We start from the raw sequence: 25356 nt of genomic DNA on the forward strand, positions 1-25356 counted from the left end.
TCTCCTATCCTCATACAAAACAACTTCTCTGTTTTTGACTGCTCTTACAAGAACGTGGGTCTCCTCGGCTGTGAACCGCTCCTGGCGTGCGCCTGGTAAATCCGTCATAATAATAGCAACCCGCCATTGAACTTGCGCCCTTGCATTTAAAGGGAATGTTGGATAGCGTTCTGATTGGTTTATTTGACGTTACACCCAAACCACACCTATGAATAATGAACCTACTTCAGACCAACCCCTTATTGATTTGCGCCCCGGCGCAAGACTTATTTCTCCCGCCGTGAAAATAGCAACAGCGCCCAAGATCCGCCCACAAAGTCACTTGCGCTCTGCGCTTCGCACTTGCGTTTCAGATCGTTAAAATAGGGCCCTAAATCTTTATCCAAGCCACTCAATGACAAAAAATAAAACTCATTCACACAATAAACCATCATCTGTCCTAGCACACATTCCTTTTGAAAATGAAACCCTTTATTCTTATCATTTAATCTAATAATCTTTAATTTCCCCTTTTTATTCTTAAATTTGGAAGAGCATTTGAGATTTGACCCCCACAAGCCATCTCAGGTGAACAATACAATCTTTTAAACAAGCAAAACTGCTCATCTCTGTAGGTGGCCACCTGATTGCATTGTCCATTGAGAAAGCCAGCTGTGGTCTCAGGTTCTGTGCTCTTTTTGATGTCCCATCTAGTGTCAATTGTTTTAACCAAACCTTAAATTTCAAATGTATATTTGATAACTTATACACCAAATTGTTAACCCAACCATTTTTCAGTAATAACCAATTAGCATTTATTTATTTATTTATTTTTTAGGGTTTCATTCTTCCACACTCTAACACACCTACACTCACAGGATACACCCCCCTTAACAGCCCAACTGCCCAAGGGAAACTCTCTCCCTGCTTGCCAGATGCAAGTTCACATTTCTCTCACTAACACACAAACTGCAGCTGCATACACACCCAAAATTCAAACACACAGAGTACATATATTTTCATACATAAAACCTTATATGCGACCTCTTGATATCAGCTTATATACCCAAATCGTATGAGCATTACACCTCCTACAACATGGTCGTTAACTAAAACAATAAAATATACCAATTGTACATGGTATACTTTCAATTTTGCTACACTTACTCCCACACAAAATTGACCTCTATACCATACACCTCCGTCCACTGGTATAGACTTCTGTATCATACACTTACACCGACAGATACAGGAAACTCTTACGCATTCTCTTCACTTAAAATCTGTTTCAATTCACCTTGATCATCAAAGCCAAAGTAACTTAATACAGATTCCTGCATGCATGCCTTAATTAGATTGTACCCTTGAAATCAAAACCCAGTTCACATGTATGGTTCTTAAATTTAGAAGAGCTTAAATTTCTCACCACGTTGAGCAAAGTCTGGCCAACAACACAAACCTAATAAATAAGCAAAAAGTGCTTACCTTGTATATGGCCACACGCTGTTTGTGTTGCTCGTCAGGTTCGCCCATGTGGTGTGACTGTCCAGCTCTTTTCTATCCCGGGTTTCGGCACCAAATGTTGTGGTTTTCCTTTTCCTCCAATGAAACGCTCTTCAGTCTTAGGCTTTGATTTCAAGAGATAGACTTTTATTTTCCGGACAAAATAAGAAGCCGAGGCTGCCCTGGTGAATCCCCCCAGACCCAGAGTGACGTTCTGGGAGGATTCTCCAAATCAGTCTAACCCTCTGAGCCAGGGCTTGATTAATATACAGGTCTTTGTTCCCTCCCCTCAAGGTTCAAACAATATGTTTCTGTTCAGGCTTGTAACTTGAAGAATCACATGACAGTCCCCAGACCAGACCAGTGTCTCCTTTCCTTGACCTATTTGACCCTTGGCTATTTGCTAATACTAAAATCCTTTGTGCCCTGAAGCATGAATACACACAGCTGTTCTTAAATCCACACAGATGGCTTTTAAAACTCCTGACTCTCACACAGCATGACACATGACATGCATAACTTCATGGTAAATTGCATGTGATTATAATGGTAAACTCATATTCATGTAGATTGGGATTAAAATAAACTTCTTCAGCTGTTGTCTTATCAACTCTCCTGTATGGGTGCGAAACCTGGACAGTCTCAATCTTGAATCAAGATGTCAAGATGGCGCCGGTGTGTGGCTAGCCGTCTGCTGCTCCCTGTTGTATGGTTTGTCTTGTTTTTATTGACTATTTTAAATACTAAAAACTCTCTATTATATTTTAAATACTAAAAACTCTCTATTAGCGTACGATCGCCAAGCACTTCTTACCATCAGATCAGTGTTGGATAATACGCTGTTTAATATTGTGAATCAGAGTGGAACAAAGTACAACTCAACCCCTCCCCCTGTCATCTGTGCTGAACCCCATGTCTTCCCGTGAGGAAGAAGCGGTTCAGACGCCGTGGTAAACAATGTAGTTTGTTGGTTAAAATAAAGACTTTAATGGCTCGGTTCCCAAATACCGATCTTTGTTGGATTTTGGGAGATCTTAATGTGGATTATCGTCGATACGTGTTTCGGCGTTTTTGGGATCCTACGTATAGGTGGCTGATACCCGTGACTGACACGGATATGGATAAAGAGCCTATGGTCATAACCTTTAGGGCATCCTGCTTCAAAAGAGGTTTGGATGCAACTCTCCATCGGTCTTTGGCCTGGGAATCTCCATCGGTAAAAGTTTCTTCTGTGAAGATAGCCTTGGTGAATGCTAGATCGCTAGCTAACAAATTCTTCATTGTGAACAACTTTTTTTACCTCCAAGGACTTGGACCTTTTGTGTGTGACTGAGACCTGGATCGATGTTGGTGAGTCGAGTGTTTTTTTTTTCCGGAAGTTTTACCCCCGAATTGTACCCATTTAAACTCTCTGTGGCTATCAGGTCGAGGAGGCGGGGTAGCAATAATTTTTAAAGAACATTTATTCTGCAGGCGTTGGCCATCATTCTCCTGCATAGATCTTTGAACTCAGTGCTTTTGAACTAAGTCTTGGTTATTCAGTGTTGTGCACTGTTGCTTACCGCCCACCAAAATATAACAAGGACTTTATCAATGACTTTTCTGATTTCTTAGCTGGAGTTTGACTAAATTTGACCGGGTTTTAATTTTGGGGGATTTTAATATTCATGTGTGTTGTCCTGAAAAGCCTTTGGTCAATGCTTTTTTAAATTGTGTGGAGTCTTTCAATTTAACCCAGTTTGTCCTTAGTCCCACACACATGAGGACACACACTAGATTTGGTTTTGACATATGGCTTGCCTATTTGTAATATCGATGTCTGTGATGCTACTTTTTCTGATCACCTGCCAGTTTTATTTGAGATTTGTATTCCTCGTGTTTTTAAAGTGACCGTCGGGTGATTAACCCTTCAACGGCTCAAGTATTTTCTGAGGCTTTTACTGCAATTGACATTGATTATTCAATTCCCTCATGTAGGCTAAATACCGAATAATAACCTCTTTATTCTTTTTAAATTGCCAAAGTATATTGGATACAGTCGCCCCTTTTAGGACAGTTTGAGAAAAACTTAAAATCCATCCATGGCTAAATGCTACTACCCGAGCTATAAGATTGGAATGCAGGAGGGGGGAACGCCGCTGGAAGAAGGATAAGCTGCAGATCTTATTTGATATTTTACAGTATAATTTGTTAAGGTATTAAAGGAGTGTTAGATCTGAGAAATCAAAGTATCTCTCTAATGTTATCTGTAATTATACTCATAAGCCAGCTGTGCTGTTCAGCACTATTAATGCTGTTTTGAATACTCCCCAAGCTATTTGTTCAGAGCCTTCTGCTGATTTGTGTGAACATTTTTACACTTTTCAATCGATAAGATAGAAGCTATTAGATAGATCTAACATATCCCCTCCTCTGACTCGTTCAACTGTTTCCCCTCTGTGCTCTGCTGTTTTTAATCAGTTTGCACCGGTGTCTCTTGTCTCACTGACGGAGTCCTTGTTAATATGAAATTATCCTCAAGTTGTATGGATATTGTTCCTCCTCGTCTTCTAAAAGACTCATTTGAAGCTATTGGTCATGCTGTTCTTACAATTATTAATAGTACCATGATCTCTGGATTTGTACCTAAGTCCTTTAAACATGCAGCAGTGGAACCAGTAATTAAGAAACCAAATCTGGATCCATCAGTTTTTTTCGAATTTTAGACACATTTCAAAACTTTCATTTTTATCCAAATTATTGGAGAAGGTTGTATTTGAACAACTGAATACATTTTTAGATCAACACAGCATCCATGACGTGTTTCAGTCGGGTTTCAAGTCTCTGCATAGTACAAAAACTGCATTGTTGAAGGTTTCAAATGATCTGCTACTTACCACTGACTCTGGGAATTGTTCGAATCTGATTTTATTAGATCTTTCGGCTGCATTTGACACAATAGACCATAAGATTTTGATTACTCGTTTAGAAAAATGTGTTGGTATTACGGGTACTGCATTGCCATGGTTTAAATAATTTTTGTCTGAAAGAACTATCTCAGTTCGCCTTGAAGAAGTTGCCTCCTCAACGGCTTCTTTCACCTGTGGGGTCCCCCAGCGCTCCATTTTGGGGCCTATACTGTTCGCTCTGTATTTGCTCCCCCTGGGATATATTCTTAGGACATTTGATCTCTCTTTTCATTGTAACGCGGACGATACACAAATCTATCTGCCTTTGAAAAGAAAAGATACGCCCATGTTAGCGCCATTATGTTAGCGTCCTATTTCCACATAGGAAATTCCAGGCCTGAATTTGCCTCTTCAGCCATCAAAACCCAACATAATGACAAATGTGCCATGGTCATAATCAACTTTGATGGGCAAACAAAGAAAAGAAGTATGGTGGTCCTAATAATCCTTTAGGTGAGTGTAGTTAACTGACAAGCAGCCTTAGTCATAATAGCGGGATACTACTTTTACATATGAAGTTTATATCAGTGCACAAACAGGTGTATTTTAAGACATCTCCTCCTGTCTGATTTTAACATCCATTTGCTCCTGACAATATAAACGTGACAGGCCGCGGCAGGCACTGGCATGCCCACTTGAAGCCGATAGTGCAAATATGGCTATTGTAGATCAGGGGTGCCCAATCCTGCTCCTGGCGATTGACTATTTTCCACAAACCTGCCTTCGATTTTCAAGTTATCCTGAAGACATTGATTAGCTGCTTTAGGTGTTTTTGATTTGAGTTGGAGCTGAACTCTGCAGGACAGTCGTTTGCCAGGAGAAGGATTGGGCAACCCTGCTGTAGACCCTGGTGACTTTAATATCCATATTGATAACCCAAAAGATGCATTAGGACTAGCGTTTATGGATGTTCTTAATTCTCTCTGTATTAGACAAAACGTGACCGTGGCCCCACACATTCCCGTAAACATACATGAGACTTAATTCTGTCACTTGGGCTTAATATTAATGACATAGTAACAAGGCTTTAAACCGGTTCACAGAACGTAAACGAAAACCAGAAACTTTTGATGTTTTGCAAGGAACAGAAACGAAACCAGAAACTTTCAAAAAATATATGTGGTAACACTTTACAATTAGGTTCATTAGTTAATATTAGTTAATGTATTAACTAACATGAACAAACTATGAGCAATACATTTGTTACAGTATTTATTCATCTTTTTTAACGTTAGTTAATATAAATAAAGCTTTATTTGTGTGACGAGACTGACAGGTTAGGTTCCATTTGCAACTCTTTATTGATGTTTTCAAACAGCAAACAACAGTAAACAATGGGCACATCCAAGTAATCATAAACATATAACAGACCAGGTTCGGGGCAGGCGGCAATCAATCATAAACGTTAATCAGTCCAAGATCGGGGCAGGCAGAAAGCAGTCGTAATCGTAATCCAGTCCAAGTTCGGGGCAGGCGGCAAGAATCAATAAACCAAGAGACAGTCCAAAATAACACCAGGAAATCAAACACGGGTACACACAGGGAAAATGCTCAGAAATGCTGCTAGGGCAAACAAGACTTCGCAAAGTTCAGGTGGCAGAGTCCCAGGTTAAATAGACCCGCTGATACGCTGCAGCTGGTGTGAAATCAGCGGGTCACAGTGCATGATGGGGAATGTAGTTAATATTCGGGTGAATGGGAAGTACCGGGAGCGTTGGCGCTGACATCCGTCACAATTTGCTTGTTCATGTTAGTTCACAGTGCATTAACTAACATTAACAAAATTTTAATAAAAGTATTTGTAATTGTTGAAATTAACATTAACAAAGATGAATAAATGCTGTATAAGTGCAGTTCATTATTAGTTCATGTTTATTAATGTAGTTAACTAATGTTAACTAATGAACCTTATTGTAAAGTGTTACCATATATGTTCTGGAACACTATCGTTTATTTAAAATAATGGTAACCGGTTAATACATTTATTTTTTCGTTCTCTGATGCTCAATCATAAGAGGTAAATATTGTAGGCGACCAAGTTTCTCAATATGTTTGTTTTTTAATATTAATTAGTGGTGTAATGGATCACAGTTGATCCGTGATCCGTACAGATCATGACCCACAGTTTGGCTCACATGCGATTTGCGGATTAATACGCAAATTTAGGGTGAAATAGGGTGAAAGTTGATTATTTGCACATGTTTCAAAGGCTTGCAAATGTTAACACTTAAGTGATTTTAAACAATTTTACCACAAAATGGTGCTAAAGTGAGCAATTTTCTTTACGCACAGACGTAGATGCGGTTAAATGTGTCCGGTCCAACTCCAATTAAACGTGATCATCGCTATGCCCTTCAAAGATCAGAACTCTTGATGTATAAACTTGAGAGAGAGTTGCACTACTGTGTCTCATACTGTAGTTCATTAATATATATTTGGCGAATAAAGCACTGAAAAACAACGTGATTTTCACTTTATGTGGAGCGATTGTTTATGCTGCATCTTCTTCCCGAAGCGCTGTTTGGAATTCGTCCTTCGTCTGTGTGTGTGTGTGTGTGTGTGTTTTAAGTGCACTCAACAAATGTAGGCATCTCAGAATTACAGTTATGCCGCTTACATAATGTAGCCTTTTTTAATGTTTGATGACAAGATTCAAATCAATTCAATTTTATTTATATAGGGCTTTTCACAATTTGGTAATTGTATCAAAGCAGCTTTACATTAATAGATGCAGTGAAAAGCACAGAAAATCAACAGATAGCACAATATAATACACATTGAAACGGATAAGGAGATTAAGCGGAGATTAAGCGGGTCAGGCATCAGCTGGGCATCACGTTGAAGAACAGCCAGTAGATCAGAGGTCGGCCGACTTTCACATTTACCGGAACTGGATCTGTTTGTCTTATTGTCCTCGTGATCGAGGACGAGACAGGGAGAGAGAAACAAAATCTTATTAGCGTAGGGGCCGTTCACATAAAAAGCAAGTGTCACACAGTGATGTGGTTTAAGTCAGCTCGGTTCTGGACAGGCTAACTATTGCTGGTTAAGTGAATTACATATAGTTGATGATTTTAGAAAATTTGTGGGCCCAGGGTGAGTCTATGAATGGGGCCCCACATATGATCTATTAAAAAGAAACTCGTTTGACTAAGTCCAGAGGCACCACTGCCGTCGTTAATACTAAAGTACAGTGGCAAACGGTTCTTTATCACATACGATTCTAAAGATCATGGGAAAAAGCCAAAATCGCAACCCGACCATATGTGGAAATTAAGACTCAACAGACAACTAATTCAAAGTTTCAGCATATGACTAAATAGTAGTAATGACATTTACCATGCTTTGGAGGTTTGACGAAAAAAAGGTTTTAATTAATTTTTTTATTAGTTTGTACAAGCTAGCTATTTTGAGATAAGTCCCATTACTAAAACAAATTATTTGAATGCCTTGTTAAAGAGAAACGTTTTAAGTCTAGATTTAAAGTTATCTACTGTCTCTGATTTTCGGACATTGGTTGGTAAATCATTCCATAGCTTAGGGGCTAAGTAGGAAAAGGATCTACCACCTTTAGACACTTTTGATATTTTAGGGATAATTAAGAGACCAGAATTTTGCGACCGCAATGCATGTGATGGATTGTATTCTGATAATAATTCTCTAAGATATGAGGGTGCTAGGCCATTTAAGGCTTTGTAGGTGATAAGTAATTTTAAATTGTATGCAATATTTAACTGGTAGCCAGTGTAAAGATGCCAGAATTGGGCTTATGTGGTCATACTTCTTAGATCGAGTAAACACTCTTGCAGAAGCGTTTTGAACTAGCTGAAGCTTGTTTACTTGATTTGCATGGCATCCTCCGAGTAACGAGTTACAATAGTCTATTCTAGAGGTCATAAAAGTGTGGATAAGCTTCTCTGCATCTGATGCAGACAACATATGGCGTATTTTTGAGATATTTCGAAGATGGAAGAATGCTGTTCGGCAAACATTGGAGATATGGCTATCGAAGGATAAATTGCTTTGGAACATCACACCTAAATTCTTAACCGTGGAGGTTGGCACCACAGTGCAGCCATCTATGGGCAACTTGTAATCTGTCATTTTATGTTTGTAGCGATTCGGTTCGATAACAAGTATCTCTGTCTTATTAGAGTTTAGCATAAGAAAGTAATGTGCCATCCAGTCACTAATATTGCTGATGCAGTCTGTTAGCTTAGAAAACTGGTGTGTTTCGCTGGGATGTGAGGAGATGTACAGTTGGGTATCATCTGCATAGCAGTGAAACCGTATGTTATGTTTCCTGATAATATCTCCTAGTGGTAACATATATAACGAGAACAGGATAGGACCTAAAACTGATCCCTGCAGTACACCGTATTTAACCAGGGAGTGATATGACTCCTCCTCATTTACATAAACAAAGTGATAGCGATTGGTTAGATACGATCTGAACCAGGCTAGCACCTGACCACTGATGCCAACATAGTTTTCTAGCCTATTGAGTAAGATTGTGTGACCTATTGTGTCAAAGGCTGAACTAAGGTCTAATAATATAAGGAGTGGGATTTCGCTACGATCGGATGTTAGGAGAAGGTCATTTGTAACTCTAAGCAGTGCTGTCTCTGTGCTATGGTGGGGCCTGAATCCTGATTGGAACTTTTCATACATACTATTATTTGTTAAAAATGTGCATAGCTGGCTTGCCACTACTTTTTCTAATATTTTAGAAAGAAAAGGGAGATGTGAGATTGGTCTAAAGTTATTAAGCTCTCCCTGGTCAAGGTGTAGTTTTTTAATGAGCGGTCTAATAACTGCTAGTTTGAAAGCTGTTGGAACGTAGCCTAATTTTAGTGATGAGTTAAAGATATTTAGTACTGGGTGTGATACTACAGGGAATGCCTCTTTGAGTAATTTTGTGGGAACAGGGTCTAATATACAGGACGATGATTTGGATGACGTTACTAATTCAGATAGCTCTTCTATTGTTGTAGGTTTAAATGACTCAAGATGTTTGTATGGTAAGCTAGCGTTAAATGTATTATTGGGTAGAGTGGTGGCTGCTTGCGTACCTACAATGTTTTCCCTAATAATCGTAATATTCTTAGTAAAGAAGTTCATGAAGTCGTTACTTTTGTGTGGGAGTTTATTAGTGGGTTCTGTTTGCTCTTTAATTCTAGTCAGTTTCGCAACTGTGCTAAAGAGGAACGAGGGTTATTATGATTTTCTTTAATAAGATTGCTGATATACGTAGATCTGGCGATTTTTATAGCCTGTCTGTAGTGTTGAACACTCTCTTTCCATGCTGCACGCCATACCTCTAGCTTTGTGCTTCTATAATTTCTTTCCATTGATCTAGCTACTTAAGGATAGAGACTTAAGGAAAAGTATGTAAAGAAAAGTATGTAGACTAATCATTTAAGCTTAATGTCCTAATGATCAGTCTACCAGGGTACCCCCAGGATTGTCAAACATAAATTCAAGGCTTTTTAAGACCTTTTTAATACCACTTCAAATGAAATTTAATACCTACATCGCACCCATTCGGGTACAATAAATTAGGGATCGACCAATATGGATTTTTTTTGTGCCAATGCAATACAGATTTTTTCCCATCAGCCTTAGCCAATGACCGATACAAGCTTCCGATTTTCTTTAGCCAATATTTGGAGCTGATACTGCTTTTGCTCATTCAGTTTACATCATAAAAATGACACAATGATAAAAACAAATGTTACAACTCTTAATTTAAAAAATGAACGTTTATTAAACTATATTTAACAAATAGTAAAAACAGGTGAGTTAGAACAAGTAAGGAAACTCAGTGCTGCTGAAAATGCTAAGCATAAATAAAATAATTACACTATTGCACACAGTAGCAGCAACCAAGCAGCATAACAAGGGGAACACTGTACTTTTTCCTTGAAAGTAACCAACTATTTACAACCTATTTAATGCTTAGGTCAAAGTTTTAATGCACTTAACTTAAAGGAACAGTATGTAAGAAATTTATATCAATTAATCATAAAATGGCCCTGATATGTCACTAGACATTAAGAAATAATTTTCATTTCAAACACTTATATCTCTGACAACAGTGTTCTGGCCAGGATATTGTCATTTAAAAAGTGGAGTTGCAGCCCTCAACTGATGTTTATGTTGTCATTTTGTGTATTGGCCACCAGTGTGATTGCAGTACCAGTTTAAGCCACAAGTTTTGTGATTGCAATACCAGTTTTGGCCACAATCCTACATACTGTTCCTTTAATCTCTTGTAGAGCAAATGTCTTTCATAAGAAGACAAGGAAAATGTAAACAGCAATACTGATCAAAAAACAACTTAAAAAGAATTCTGAATTACATGCGCATTGCCCTACTTCTGTAGCTCACACACCCTAGGGCCCTATAATAAATGAGAGAGATAGTTAGTTTGCCTCGGCTCGCTTGAAACGTATAAAACTGAACAAATACACAAGGATTTGTGTTCGGACTTTGGTCAGATAGTAGAGCGCGTGCACGTGAGAGAGGTCCAGTGAGAGAGACATGGATGAGAGACTGCATGTATCTTTGCGCTCCCAGTGAGCGGAAATGTTAACAAAACATACAAAATAACACTTCTCCGGTCACATAAAAGTCATGTCATTAAATATCGCATACAATTTAAAATATTACTAATTATTAATCACCTACAAAGCCTTAAATGGCCTAGCACCCTTGTATTTTAAAGAATTACCGTCAGAACACAATCCACCACGTACACTGCGATCACAAAACTCCGGCCACCCAATCATCCCCAGAATATCAAAAGTGTCTAAAGGTGGTAGATCCTTCTCCTACTTGGCCCCTAAGCTCTGAATGATTTACCAAATAATGTTCGAGTATCAGACACAGTCAATTTAAAACTAAACTTAAGACATTCTTCTTTAACAAAGCATTCACATAAAATGTCCAGTAAATGTACCTATCCCGCAATAGTTAGTTTGTCTAGAACAAAGCACTCAAATACCTCATATGGGTAATATACTTATGCCGCAATAGTTAGCCTGTCCTGAACCGAGCCGACTCAAACCACTACACCGTATGACACCTGCACCACACGTGAACAGCCCCTACGCTAATAGGATTCTGTTTCTCTCTCCCTGTCTCGTCCTCGACCCTGTGGACAATGAGACAAACAGACCCAGTTCCTGCAGCCGTGAAGGTCATCACACCACTGATCTACTGACCGTCCTTCAACGAGATGCCCAGCCGATGCCTGACCAGCGACCACCGGCGTAACCAGTTTAATTCGCTTACCCCGATAGAATTTATATATATAAATATATATGTATCTCTCTCAAGGGTTTTTTCCCTCCTAGGAGTTTTTTCCCCCTGGACTAGCCAGGAGGGTTTTTCACCTAGGGGGTTTTTCATTCCCTGGAGAGTCCGCCACCTTTGGCTTAACTTACTACTTTACTGTATACGTTACATTATTACTATGCTCGTTTTTCTATGCTTTTCATATATCTATTAATGTAAATCTGCTTTGAAACAATTAACTATTGTGAAAAGCACTATATAAATAAAATTGAATTGAATGTGGGAACTGCTCGGAACTAAGTGCTTAGCGTCGAATTTCTTACTTTTTTTCGCTGACAAAAATTCAGTGAAATTCCGCGTTAACAACCATGAACGTATGCAATCATGAACTGAGCTCTCCACAATGACGAGAAACTATCAGCAATGAATATTGATTTTTAGCCTTTTACTACTACATATATTTATGGAGATGAGAATTAAAAACCCACCCTGTCCAGCTATGATCAGCTGATCGGCTGATCACATGACCTGCGTTCGCTTGCGGCATTATGAGCACGCGTCCAAACGTCAGACTGGTGGTCGCTGAATAAAACTCCTACAAATACCACGGAAACTATCGGGGAACGCAAGCCGCGTAACGGCCGATGCCGATACACCTAAAACCTGCTAAAATCCGCCCGATGTATCGGCCGGCCGATATATCGGTCGATCACTAGAATAAATAATATATATAGTGCCCTATAAAATCCGTTTTATTTTTTCCCAAATTCCGTTTTCTCCGTTTTAATTTTTGCTAATTCTGTTTTATTAGTTGTAATTTTTGGCATTTTTTTTACCCTTTACTGTTATTTTAGTCATAAAAAGATTGTGCCTTTAATGTTAATGATTAAAATGTAAATGATTTGGGGAAAAACGGGATAACACAATTACTTAATGACTGTAAAACATGCATTTACACACGCACATACACACACACACACCCACACACTCACACACACACACACACACACACACACACACACACACACACACACACACACACACACACACAACTCAATTCAATGCATTGTTTAGTGTTGTTGCATAAGGCTACAACAAGGTGTCAAAGCAGTGGTGCCTTCAGAAGTGCCTTAAACACATCGGTCCAGGGGAACCATAATTTATACACAATCGCTTGAAATGCATATAACTTTACAAACATACAAAGGATAGTGATCTGACTTAGGACTAGGGATGGGAATCGAGAACCGGTTCTACTTAAGAACCGGTTCCCAGTGAATCGATTCCTTTGAACCGTAAGCATGCCTGCTTAACGATTCCGCTTATCGGTTCCGCTCGTTGCACATGTGTCATGACGTCACACACACGCTGTGTTGTTTTGGTTTAGAACGCAGCAAACATTGCATCTAGGCAGAACGATCCAAAGTTTGGTTATATTTTGTGGTGGGCAGAGCGAGGCTTCGCGAAACACTGAAACAGTTGAATCAGTAACTTATATTTCACGCGAACATCCGACAATACGGTCGCGTTGCAGGAGGTTGCAGGACTGTCGCGTGTTTGATACACTATTACACAACAACACCAGTGAGTCAAGCACCAGCAGAGCTAACGGGATCTGTTATTAATGCAGAAGGTAATGTGTTAAGGTTAATGTGAGCGCCATTTCATTATGTAAACTTTTACTATACGGATAATATCCGGTGTCATTGTCCATCAAATTGCTGACGGCCAGAGTCTGGCTGGCTCTCACACTGGCTCAGAGAGATTGCAGAAAGTATCTCTCGTGCACCTCTAGCTACTCCGTTTACAGAGGCAGGGAGGAATAAAATGACAGAGGCGAGGATAAACACATTTCATCGAGCAGTAGAGGTGGCCACTACTTAAAGGAATAGTCTACTCATTTTCAATATTAAAATACGTTATTACCTTAACTAAGAATTGTTGATATATCCCTCTGTCATCTGTGTGCGTGCACGTAAGCGCTGGAGCGCGCTGCGACGCTTCAATAGCATTTAGCTTAGCCCCATTCATTCAATGGTACCATTTAGAGATAAAGTTAGAAGTGACCAAACACATCAACGTTTTTCCTATTTAAGATGAATAGTTATACGAGCAAGTTTGGTGGTACAAAATAAAACGTAGCGCTTTTCTAAGCGGATTTAAAAGAGGAACTATATTTTATGGTGTAATAACACTTTTGGGAGTACTTCGACTCGCCTGAAAAGTCCGCTCCCCTTCTCCCTCTCATAATGAGAGAGGGAGGGTGTTACTGCGCCGAGTCGAAGTACTCCCAAAAGTGCTATTACGCCATAAAATGTAGCTCCTCTTTTAAATCCGCTTAGAAAAGCGCTACGTTTTATTTTGTACCACCAAACTTGCTCGTATAACTACTCGTCTTAAATAGGAAAAACGTTGATGTGTTTGGTCACGTCTAACTTTATCTCTAAATGGGACCATTGAATGAATGGGGCTAAGCTAAATGCTATCGAAGCGTCGCAGCGCGCTCCAGCGCTTACGTGCACGCACACAGATGATAGAGGGATGTATCAACAATTCTTAGTTAAGGTAATAACATATTTTAATATTTAAAATGAGTAGACTATTCCTTTAAGTATTTCTACTTAAAAGTACATTTTCAAGTATTTGTATTTTATCAGTGTTTTTGTATTTTTTTGAAAACATACATTCCAAAGCATATTATCATAATTTTAACTCCACTACATTTCATAATTTCAAGTTTTTGGTTTATATTTAAAGGCGGAGTCCATGATGTTTGAAAGCCAATGTTGATATTTTAAATCACCTAAACAAACACGCCCCTACCCCAATAGAATCTGGACCTTCTGTTGATAGACCCGCCCCACACATACGCAAACCGGCATTTGATTTGATTTGATTGGCTATAAGTGTGTTTTGGTAGTAGGCGCGTCTCCTTTTCCAACGCGTTTTTCAAACATCGTGGACTCCGCCTTTAATATTTAAGTACATTAAAAATCTAGTAATGTTTTTTACTTTTACTTAAGTAAAAAGTACTTTTACTCAAGAAAAGTAAAAGTACACAATTTTTATGTAATTATGTATTCAATCAGTTTTAATATGCAATATAAATACACAGTATGATTCTATGCTTTAGAATGTAGTGAACATTTTTTAGTAAAGTAATTTTGTTCAACACTCTGATAAAGCACATATGCTTGAAAAATGTAACTAAAATACTCAAGTAGAGTCCACATCTGCCGAGCAGTGACTAAGTTTGTGGTAAAGGGTTTGCATCCGTTTGCAACAGTAGATGCATCTGCATTTCGGTAGGTTAATTTGCTGTATTTTGTCCAGCATCATATCTTTTCAAAAGAAAATAACAAATGCATGCATGACCAAAAGTTGCATGTTTTATGTCAGTTCTGTTTTATTAATTCCTAGTCCTATCATATATTTACTGGTTGAGAAACACTGCCCTAAGCTATAGGTCCCTGGACTTTACTTTAGGAAGTAGCTCACCTACTTTTCAGTTTGTTCTGAGGTTGCTACACATAATTTGTATTAATTAACTCGCTTTAATATCTGTTCAGAAGACACAGAACAGAGTATACACAAAGATACAAATTTGTACTTATTCCCTCACCCAATGAGAATCGATAAGGAATCGGATCGATAAGCAACATCGATAATGGAATCGGAATCATTAAATTCTTATCAATTCCCATCCCTACTTAGGACAGCATGAGCGCGCAGCTCTTTGCACATGCGAGCGAAAGAGAGACAGAGAGCGGCACCGTGACGCAGATGATTATATTTTAAATACGAGGGACAGTTAGTTTGCCTCAGCTCGCTTGAAATGCAGAAAACTGAACAAATACATGAGGTTTTGTGTTTGGACTTCAGACAGATGCGAGAGCGTGTGCACGTGAGAGAGGTCCAGTGAGACAGACGTGGATGAAAGAGTGCATGTATTTCCACTCACAGTAAACAGAATGTTGACAAAACTTACAAATTAACAGTTCTCCCGGTCACATCAAAGTCATGTGGGAACTGCTCAGAACTGGGCTTTGCGTCGAATTTCTTAATTTTTTTCACTGACGAAAGCAGAGTCGTGGAAAGCCTCTATGGTTTCAGTGCTTTGGAGGGGGTCTGAAATGATGGAAGGGGGTATGTCGCCCAGATTTACTTCCCCCCGTCTGCATTTCCCCCAGACATACATTCGTCTCCCACACAAAAACAGAATTTTATTCAAAATAAGTAAAATTCCGCGAAATTCCGCATTAACACTAGATTCCGTGTTAGTTTGCCAATTCCACGATTCCATCCGCGATTCCCTGATCGTGGAAATTATAGGGCCCTATATATAGATAATAAATAAATAAATTATATATATATATATATATATATATATATATATATATATATATATATATATATATATATATATATTTCTGTTTATCTTTATACAGGACCATACTAAAGTTTTCTAATGCTAATGCTAAACGTGTGACAATGTCAATATGTAGCCTATAGTGAATATTGCAAGATGATATTATAGATACGTTTTTAAGCTATTTTATATTTTGTTTACTATTTAATTAGAATTAAATTAGGCATATAAATAAAATTGAATTGAAAAATATGTGTTCGGCGCAATGTGTAAACTTATGTGCATCATGCGTCTTGTCAAAACAAGTGCCTGATGTACATCCGTCTAAAGGGTTTATGGTAAAAAGATGCTCGCGTTTGCCAGATACTCACTTCAGGGCTCGATTTAGTTAGGTAATTATATTGTTTGCAATTCGTCGTCGTCTTGTTGGTCATTGCTATCCTCACGTAACAAGTAAAACTGTCAGGAAATTACATAATTTAACCCATTATTCCACTCCTCTGCAGTTAAGTCAAAAAATAAGTCATTTTGTTTTTACCTCAGAAACTAACATTGTTTTAGCGTTTCTTTTTTCCTTTCTTCACTAAGTAACTTAAATATGTGAGAAGGAATATATATTTGAGTGATTTTCAATCTATTCGACAATTCTATATGAGGAGAATATGATGATAGAACCTTTGATTGTTGTAAAAACAGATTAAATAAACTGCAGTGGTAAAATCTGTTAATCCTAAGTGAATGAAATGTATTTCGTTTAACCCAAGTATAACATCTAGCAATTTCTTATTTCTCTTTCTATATTTAGTAACTTAAAGGGGCATTATGTAGCGTATTAATTTAAAAAATCTTTAAGATAGAGTTTTCACTTGTATATTTATGAGCCAACCATAATGTAATAGAAAGAATGACACCTTGACTTTCCTCCACGGTTGTCTCTATCAGCCTGTAGGCTCTTTTGTGTGTGGAGGAGTAAGGTCCAAATTGGCGCGAAAATTCAAAATGTGACGTCATGCACGTGCTCGTCTACTTGGGCGTTCCATATAGACGCGTACAGCAGTCATTAGTAAACGGCAGCAATCGCTAGCATGTTTCAAATGGACTCTGCAGACGGAAAGAAGCGACTAACCTCCAGCACAATCCAGAAAACGGAAACTCCTCGTAAGTTAAAGGACAAGTTGGGTATTTTACACTTAAAGCCCTGTTTTCAGATTGTTTATGATGAAAAAGAACGGTTTTGACTGAAATTTCGACATTTGCGGCTGCCCCGAGAATTTTTGGGTGTTTCTGTTTCAGCTCCTACCTTTACAATGGGTTTAATGGTGCACTGGAACAATCCTTTCTAAAATGCATTAAACTTTCGTTTACAAAGACGTGAAACTTATCGAGTGGTCAGGGGTGTTCAATGATATGCTCACACAAAAATCGCGTTAAAATATGCTTTCCAACAGCTGTTTTAGCATTCGTTGTTAACTTGTGGACCTATTTTTCCAAACGCCCCACACCCGTACATTCTTCCGCTTAGAGCTTGAATAATAGACACTAAAGCCCAGTTGGTGGCGCTAATCCGCCATTGCCAATTGCAAGAATAGAAACAAAGTTCCCGGCGCGGAGTAATACGATAGGCAAAAACTACGATAAAACCTGTTGGAATGTGCATTTTGCAGCGATTTCTTGTGAGCATACCAGTGAACACCCCTGACCACTCGGTGAGTTTCACGTCTTTGTAAACGAAAGTTTAATGCATTTTAGGAAGGATTGTTCCAGTGCACCATTAAACCCATTGTAAAGGTAGGAGCTGAAACACAAACACCCAAAAATTCTCTGGGCAGCCGCATATGTCGAAATTTCAGTCAAAACCGTTCTATTTCATCATAAACAATCTGAAAACAGGGCTTTAAGTGTAAAATACCGAACTTGTCCTTTAACAAAAATCCTTATCTAGTGCGGCCAAAATAGAGCATGACCGGGGTCGGGGCAAAGACAAGAGTAAACAGTATGGAGCGAGATATGTGTCTTTATTACATGCGATAAATTAAATGATCTGAGAGAAATAAAACTATTTGAAAGAAAAAGTTATCACACTGATAGCAAAGAAGCATTTCATGGGGAAAAAAAAGAATATTTGAGAGAAAAAGTTTTCATACCAATAGCAAAAAATAATTATATTTGAGACTAAAAAAAAAAGTTTTGAGAGAAAGTATTTTCTCATGATAGAACATAAAAAATATAAATTTGAAATTTTTTTAATTATTTATGAGAAAAAAATCTCTCAAGTATATATTCTATTGGTATCAATGTAATATTTTTATGAAAACATATTTAAAGTTATGATATACCACCACTAGCACGTACGCCATCAGGACTGTGGTCACCGTAGCCCCGACGTGTGTAGCCCCCGCGCTGCGGCAGCTAGGCTAGGCGTCCCTTATTTTTCTGTACTTCCTCCATGCACACTAACGTTGGTTGAAAGTTGTACAGGAGGTTGTATATGATGAACAAGCAGTTACTCTTCGGGTGCTTTGAGGCTAGCAAGTGCAAAGGTAGAAACTAGATCACTACTCACTAAATAAGTCAAAATCAAAACATTCATTTGGCATTTGATTTAAAATAGTATAAACCAGGTGAGTTTGCAAGTTTACCTAGCATGATGGCTAATTAGCGATTAGCAAGCTAATAATATAATACACATTCATTCATGAATAAGAGTACCATTTCATTTTTTAATGTTTAATCTTCAGTGCTGTGAACTTGCTCAGCCAGCTATCCATCGAGTTGTGTGTCATCATCTTAATCAAACATTAGAGTGTCCGTGTTCAACAAAAAGCAGAGACGGCATCTATCTAGGTGAACCGAACAACGGTGTAATGATTCAGTTCGATTCCCAAGACAAGACGATGCTCACCCGACTGCCCAATAGGGCAAAAAATATATACTTGACACAATTTTCACAGAGAAAGCAAAATCCTGACACGAGAGCAAGAAATTGCATTGAGAGCAAAGAAAAGCGTTTTGATAGAAACACTTTTTTTCAGAGAACATTTTTTCACACTAATAGCAAAAAATATTTACTTGAGAGATTTTTTTTCTCAGAAATAATTTAAAAAATTTCAGATTTATATTTTTATGTTCTATCATGAGAAAATACTTTCTCTCAAAACTTTTTTTAAGTCTCAAATATTATTATTTTTTGCTATTGGTATGAAAACTTTTTCTCTCAAATATTCTTTTTTTTTCTCATGAAATGCTTCTTTGCTATCAGTGTGACAACTTTTTCTTTCAAATAGTTTTATTTCTCTCAGATCATTTAATTTATCGCATGTAATAAAGACACATATCTCGCTCCATAAAACATCGGATTGGCATTTGATTCTTGGAGGGAGCTCCAGTCAGCGCTGGGTATGAAAACAGACCCGAGCTCGCTTTCTTTTTACTGCAAAGGTAAGACATAGTTACAGGCCATTTGTAATATATTATTTTATTGTTTTTGTGGTGTAATGCTAACGATAGCATTGTTTTTGTGGTGTAATGCAAACGATAGCATGTAGCACAGGACCGTTTCAAAAGTTACTGTCTTATATGAATTATCTTTATTCAGAGCACGAGTGCACTAAGATTTGTGAGTGTCGGGAGTGTGTTTTACAGTGTAGTGTTACAAAACTTTTAAAAGTAGACTTCAGTTGAAAATATAAAGTAGCACTGCAACATTTTACTAAATATGGTCTGTCAAACAATAACCTTACAGTACTGTAACTTTTCTTACATCTGTAAACATGCTGGTGAATCTCGATGAGCTGTCTGTGGTTGCTACGGCAACTCTGGATGTTGTGGTCGTGCTCGTACGAGTGTGCCCACCGAGAACGAGCATGAGACTGGCTGCAGTTTCTATAACGGCCACTGGTGTCAGTAACGGTTAGAAATTTCAGAACCTATGCAATGCCCCTTTAAATATGTGAGAATGAAAATATATTTTAGTAATTTCCATCTCCAGCTTTTGATTGTTGTAAATTTAAAAAACGGAGAGGACGCTAAACTGTTGTGGTTATCCTAAAGTAAATTAATTTTTTTTTCAGTTAATCTACGTTTTAAGTCTTCTTTATTGTGTTGAAGTCACTGGTTATTTATATTTTTGATAAAATACAATGTTATCTAAATACAATGTGTTGTGTGTTGAGGTATTTTTATTAAAATTAACCTGTGTTATATTCAGTGTTTCCTTTAGGATTTTTTCCAGCTGTGGCGGCAGGGGGCGCCCATGATGATTGTAAATATACATTATTATTTTTTAAATGTAGAATATAGGCTACAGAAAACTAGCATGTATTTTTTTATAATTTCCATGCTGTCATTTACTTTTCCTTAAATTTATAGCATATTGCTTTTCTATGTTTGATCTAAACTATATTTTCTTTAAAAAAGTTACATAGCTACGTACGTAGTACGGATATTTCATTGTAGTTTTAATGTAGTGTGCATTACAAGTTCGTGCTCGTGTTTAACGTTACATTTCCCTGATGCAAAGTCATGCACAGTCCTGTTTGATAATCCGCACCGCTGTGATTGACAGAACACCCGACCAGTTATCCTACATCAGCAGCAATTTTATTCCACACCCGACCGGGTCGACCCGTTTGACATAAAAACTGTGACCCCGACCTGCACACGCAAATCGCGCAGTTAAATAGAAACCTTTAACGGTCTTCAGACAGATCTTAAACACAAATAAGCACGGTGCCATTTAAAAACGAGTCGAATTTTGGTCTTGGATGTTAGACCTGCATTTTACTCTTGTCTATTGAGTCCCGACCTGCATCTACAACGCATATAACACGTTAATATTATTACACTCGTTACATCAAATATTAAGCGTTTCACCCGCGGGTACCCCGACCCTGCTGTCTGAAACAGATGAAACAGTCTCACCATTTGCCTCAAGTTTTTATTACCAATGTCCTTTTCTTGCTACGGGAATAATGTAAGTTTCCTTACAAACAGATTCGACTATTAATGCCTTGCAGTCGCATATGAGTAGTATTCAGTATTTAGCCTTTTGTTTTTGGGCAAATATCTTATCATTTAATGTGAAACTTTATGTGAGTGTCGAAGAACAGGAAGTTTGACAGCTGAGCGGTCAGCAGCGCGCTGCGCTTATAGCCTATATTCTGAATAACTAATGGCCCGATAAGTTGATTATATGAGTACAGTGATTACAAATTAATGTCCAAAAAACTCGTAATATGTTAAATCGAAAGTTGAATCCTTTCTTCACAGCGCTGCGTCCGTGTATATGCGCCGGTGAACCGCATGGCGTGATGACCTTGCACCTTAAATTACCCTAAATATATAGTCATAAAGATAAAAGTAAAACAATATTCGAAATGGTGTATTTTTATTTGTGTAAACTCACAATACGGAGAAAACATTGTGCTTATTTAAAATCATTAAAAACATGACGTGCCTTCTGCTGCTTTGGTTTTAGAGCGCTTCACAAAAAAATGAACAGAAACTCAAATACTTTTTTTATTCGTTTTGTCAATTTAATAATTATTAAGTGTAACATATTTCGTCTTTTTTATTTTATTATTATTTCTCAAAACAGAGACGTAGCCTAATCATCATCTAGATGATCTGTTTTAAATCTATTTGTGCATGAAACTAAACCCATGGAGGAAATTTTGATATTTTAGGAGATTTATTTATAAATGAGTGAACAATGCGAATCCAGAAAGGAATTTATTTCTAAGACAGCCAGTCTGGCAGGGCGGACATTTCGGTAGATTTTATTTTGTGAGCTGCCGCTGTGGGTTTTGTCTAGAAGGGATAGAGCAAATGCCGAAAAGTTTAGAATTAGATTTGGGTTTTAGAGTTGGGTTTGGTTGAAGGATTAGGATAAAACAGTGCTCATTCTGCGAGATTTTGTTTGCTGTATCCCATCTATCCACACCCGCAGGCGTGGTGGGGATGTTTTAGGGAATGTATATAGCGGAAACACTGTAAGTTATATTACATTCACATAATATTTCAGTAAAAGAATAATTGAATTATTCTGACGTTAAACTAACGTTCTATTTTCCTAAAGAAAACTTTCCTGGCTAACCAAAAACAAACCTTGGAAAACAATGTTCTGGAAACCAAAAACTAACGTTTGGGGAAGATTTTGGGAACCAAAATGGGGATGGGCAGGAACAGCTAGCTTGCATGGAAATCCAGGATTATTTTAAAATGACGATGCACATGATGCACCAAACACATATTTTGAAATGACGAGCAACACACGACACTCCGAACACATATTTTGAATTCGCGCCCGCAGTCGCCACTGCTCAGAAGGCCTTTATTAACCCCCTGGAGCTGTGTGGATTACTTCTTTGAAGCATGGATTCACTTAGGCTTGAAAGTCATGGGTGCGTTTTTTTACCGTTATAAAGCTTACTAAAATAAATGAAATAAATGAACAAAAAAAACTTTAGTGTGGAGATGGTTATTTTGGGAATTATGTGTTTGACCAGACTTTTTATACACATTCCGGGTGTGGAATTGATGCGCCTAAATCATCCTGTACATGCTTTAGGGGCTTTCTGGGTGCAGAATTGATGCCCTTGAATCATCCTCTCATGAGAATCCTCGCACCGCAATGGATAGTTCATAACTGTTAAAACACAAAGTAACACACAGTATCGGAATTGGATCGGTCATGTTGTCGGTCCTCGATCCGATATCCGATCCAGTCAAAAAGCCCAATCGGCCCGATCCAGAAAATCAGATCGGGACATCCCTACTTGTAAGCTTACTAGTTATTATGTGAACTCTAAATATAAAAAAGCTGTTTAATTCACAGAAAAGATTTTATGTCTAAGTGCTAAAATTTGGTCCCTGTCTGTGTAATAAACAATATTATACCACAGGGCTGTTGAATGCTTTATTCTAAATGGTTGAAAAATGTTCCACAGGTGATGATTATTTTTTCTGTAAAACGCACACATAACCTGTCAAATGTCTTAAAATTACCACCTTGTGTCGGAGCCAATGGTGTAGTGGACGGTGCTCCGGCACATGGTGCAGACGCACTTCTGGCGACCCGAGTTCGAATCCCGGCTCGAGGTCCTTTGCCAATCCTATACCCCTCTCTCCACCCTATACTTTCCTGTCGTCTCCTTAATCACTGTCTATCTAATAAAGGTAAAACTGGCCCAAAAATATAACTTTAAAAAAAAAATTACCCCCTTGGGCATTACCATGGCTCGTCGACTCTTTTGCATACCTTAAAACTGGAAGATGGCGGTGAGAGTAGTCTTAAAGGAAAGTTACTGGGGGAGGATGTATTAATCGATGAACTGTTAGTTTGACATCCGTTCTCTCCAAAATGAGCACATGTTGATGCCTTAACAATGGTGGGTGATTGGCACCTTTCTGACACTCCTGGGCTATCAATCAAGGAAGACCCACATGAAATGGAGCTACACCCACCACACGCCAAGGACATGTTGCCACTGCTGCCTTTATTAAACTGCATTTGTGCGCCCATATTTGCCAGTTCTTCTTCTCTTAAATACTCATCATCAGCATTGCCTGTTTCCATCGCAATCGAGAATATCTCTGACATGTCAACCATTCGTTCTGTTTTTCGTTCTTTGTCTTGGCTGGTCCTTGTGAGAGGCAGCTGTAAAGCCTCCCCTGATCCCTCAAGGGAGAAACCTTTCTGAATCTGAGTGCTGTTGTCTATGGTAGTTTTGCTTGGAAATGAATGAGCCCATGTCGAAGACTGTAATATGCCTTGTTGCTTGGCCAAGTTGCGAGAAATTCTGTCTGTAGTGGTGAACTGTTTTAATATTTGGTTACATTTAGGGGTGCTGGAGCTGGGGGTGTTAGGTGTTTTTCTCTTCATAGCTCCACTGGTGACAGCGGGGTCTGTGTGCACAGTTGTGCAACTGTGAGCAGGCAAATCGATTTCAGTTTGTAATGGCAACGCTTGCATCCCAGTCCTGTTGGGAGCGGAAGCATCAAGCTGGTTAGCGTTTCGATTCAAGGAGTAAATACCTGTCAAAATTATGTCGGGTTGAGATCCTCTTACAGTACTGAGCGGGGAGGAAGACAATGGAGAAGAGGAAGCTGAGGAACATGAAGCTTGTGAAGGAACAAAGTGGGACATTGACTGGCTCTGATGATTGCTCCGTATGGCTGCCATCTCGCCTGTTGACACTGATCCAGTCACACATACTGCTTCAGGCAGAGCATGATGGCTGAAAAGACTTTGACCAGGGACTCCATTTTGATCTGCTTTGGAAGCCAGCTTCCGCCTTTTGTTTCCAACCCATGTCTGAAAAGACAAAAGACAATATACAACCAGTTGGGCAGGTTTGAGCATAAATAATCCATCTACTGCACAAAATTCCTAAAATGATATTTTCACAGTCAGTGAACATTATTCATAAAATAACAGGATACATTAAGAACGAACAATATATATATATATATATATATATATATATATATATTGTTTGAGATTCACAGCCCTTTCTAAAAACGTATCTGACCAATCACACTTTTAACAATAAGAAAACAAACTAAAGCTGCAAGAAGCAATAGAAGCGCCCTTGCATATATCGGCACTGCCACCAATGGTCTTAGGAAAGCAGTAAACAGTGGTTAAATATAGGTGGGTATTCAAAGAAATTTGATGTGAAACACCTTGTGTTGGCAGCAGGTGGCGCAATGACTGTAACTGATCATCGTTATATTGATGTGTTCACGCCAGGAACCTTATCAAACGTATAAAGTTTGGGCAGGTTGGGACATTGTATGCCTGAGTTACAACAGCTTTCACATGATCAAAATGTCATGCAGGCATGTTCATGCATTGATTATGTGGAAAATGCCTTGATTTCCTTTTTTAAGGTACTTTGCTGGGTGCTCGCTATTGGTGGGTACCACTAAGGCCTGTCGCGATATTAACTATATTGACTTAGAGCGATAGGGGAACATGATGTATTTTTTATTTTTTATATTATGCAGTTCCGGGTGTGGCATTTACATGAATCCTGCAGATGGTCATGATCGTTGTAGCATCTGGCTGGATTGCCAGAACCGGATCATATCTGATACTTGGATTACAGAATAGCTGATAAATATGGTATTATGTGTTAACCCCCATGCCCTGTCTATTTTCTGGATTTCTACATCAAAGGGCTATAGTCAGCCCCAACCATCTCAGTGGGACATTTTACGACCCTCTTTTGAAGCTGTAAATGGTCCTACAGAGAC

At 38.4% G+C, this 25356-nt stretch overlaps 1 protein-coding gene across 4 annotated transcripts in view; it reads right to left on the reverse strand.

The window, feature by feature from the left end:
- hdx (highly divergent homeobox) overlaps positions 1 to 25356 on the reverse strand; it is a 285160-nt gene that overhangs the window by 161987 nt on the left and 97817 nt on the right. For all 4 annotated transcript variants that reach the window (XM_055177696.2, XM_055177695.2, XM_055177697.2 and 1 more), the window contains exon 4: positions 23357 to 24412. In XM_055177696.2, coding sequence (XP_055033671.2) covers positions 23357 to 24412 — 1056 coding nt within the window. The remainder of the gene's footprint in view (positions 1 to 23356; positions 24413 to 25356) is intronic.

Source organism: Misgurnus anguillicaudatus, chromosome 16 (genome assembly GCF_027580225.2).
Source record: "Misgurnus anguillicaudatus chromosome 16, ASM2758022v2, whole genome shotgun sequence".
Taxonomy (NCBI): Eukaryota; Metazoa; Chordata; class Actinopteri; order Cypriniformes; family Cobitidae; genus Misgurnus; species Misgurnus anguillicaudatus.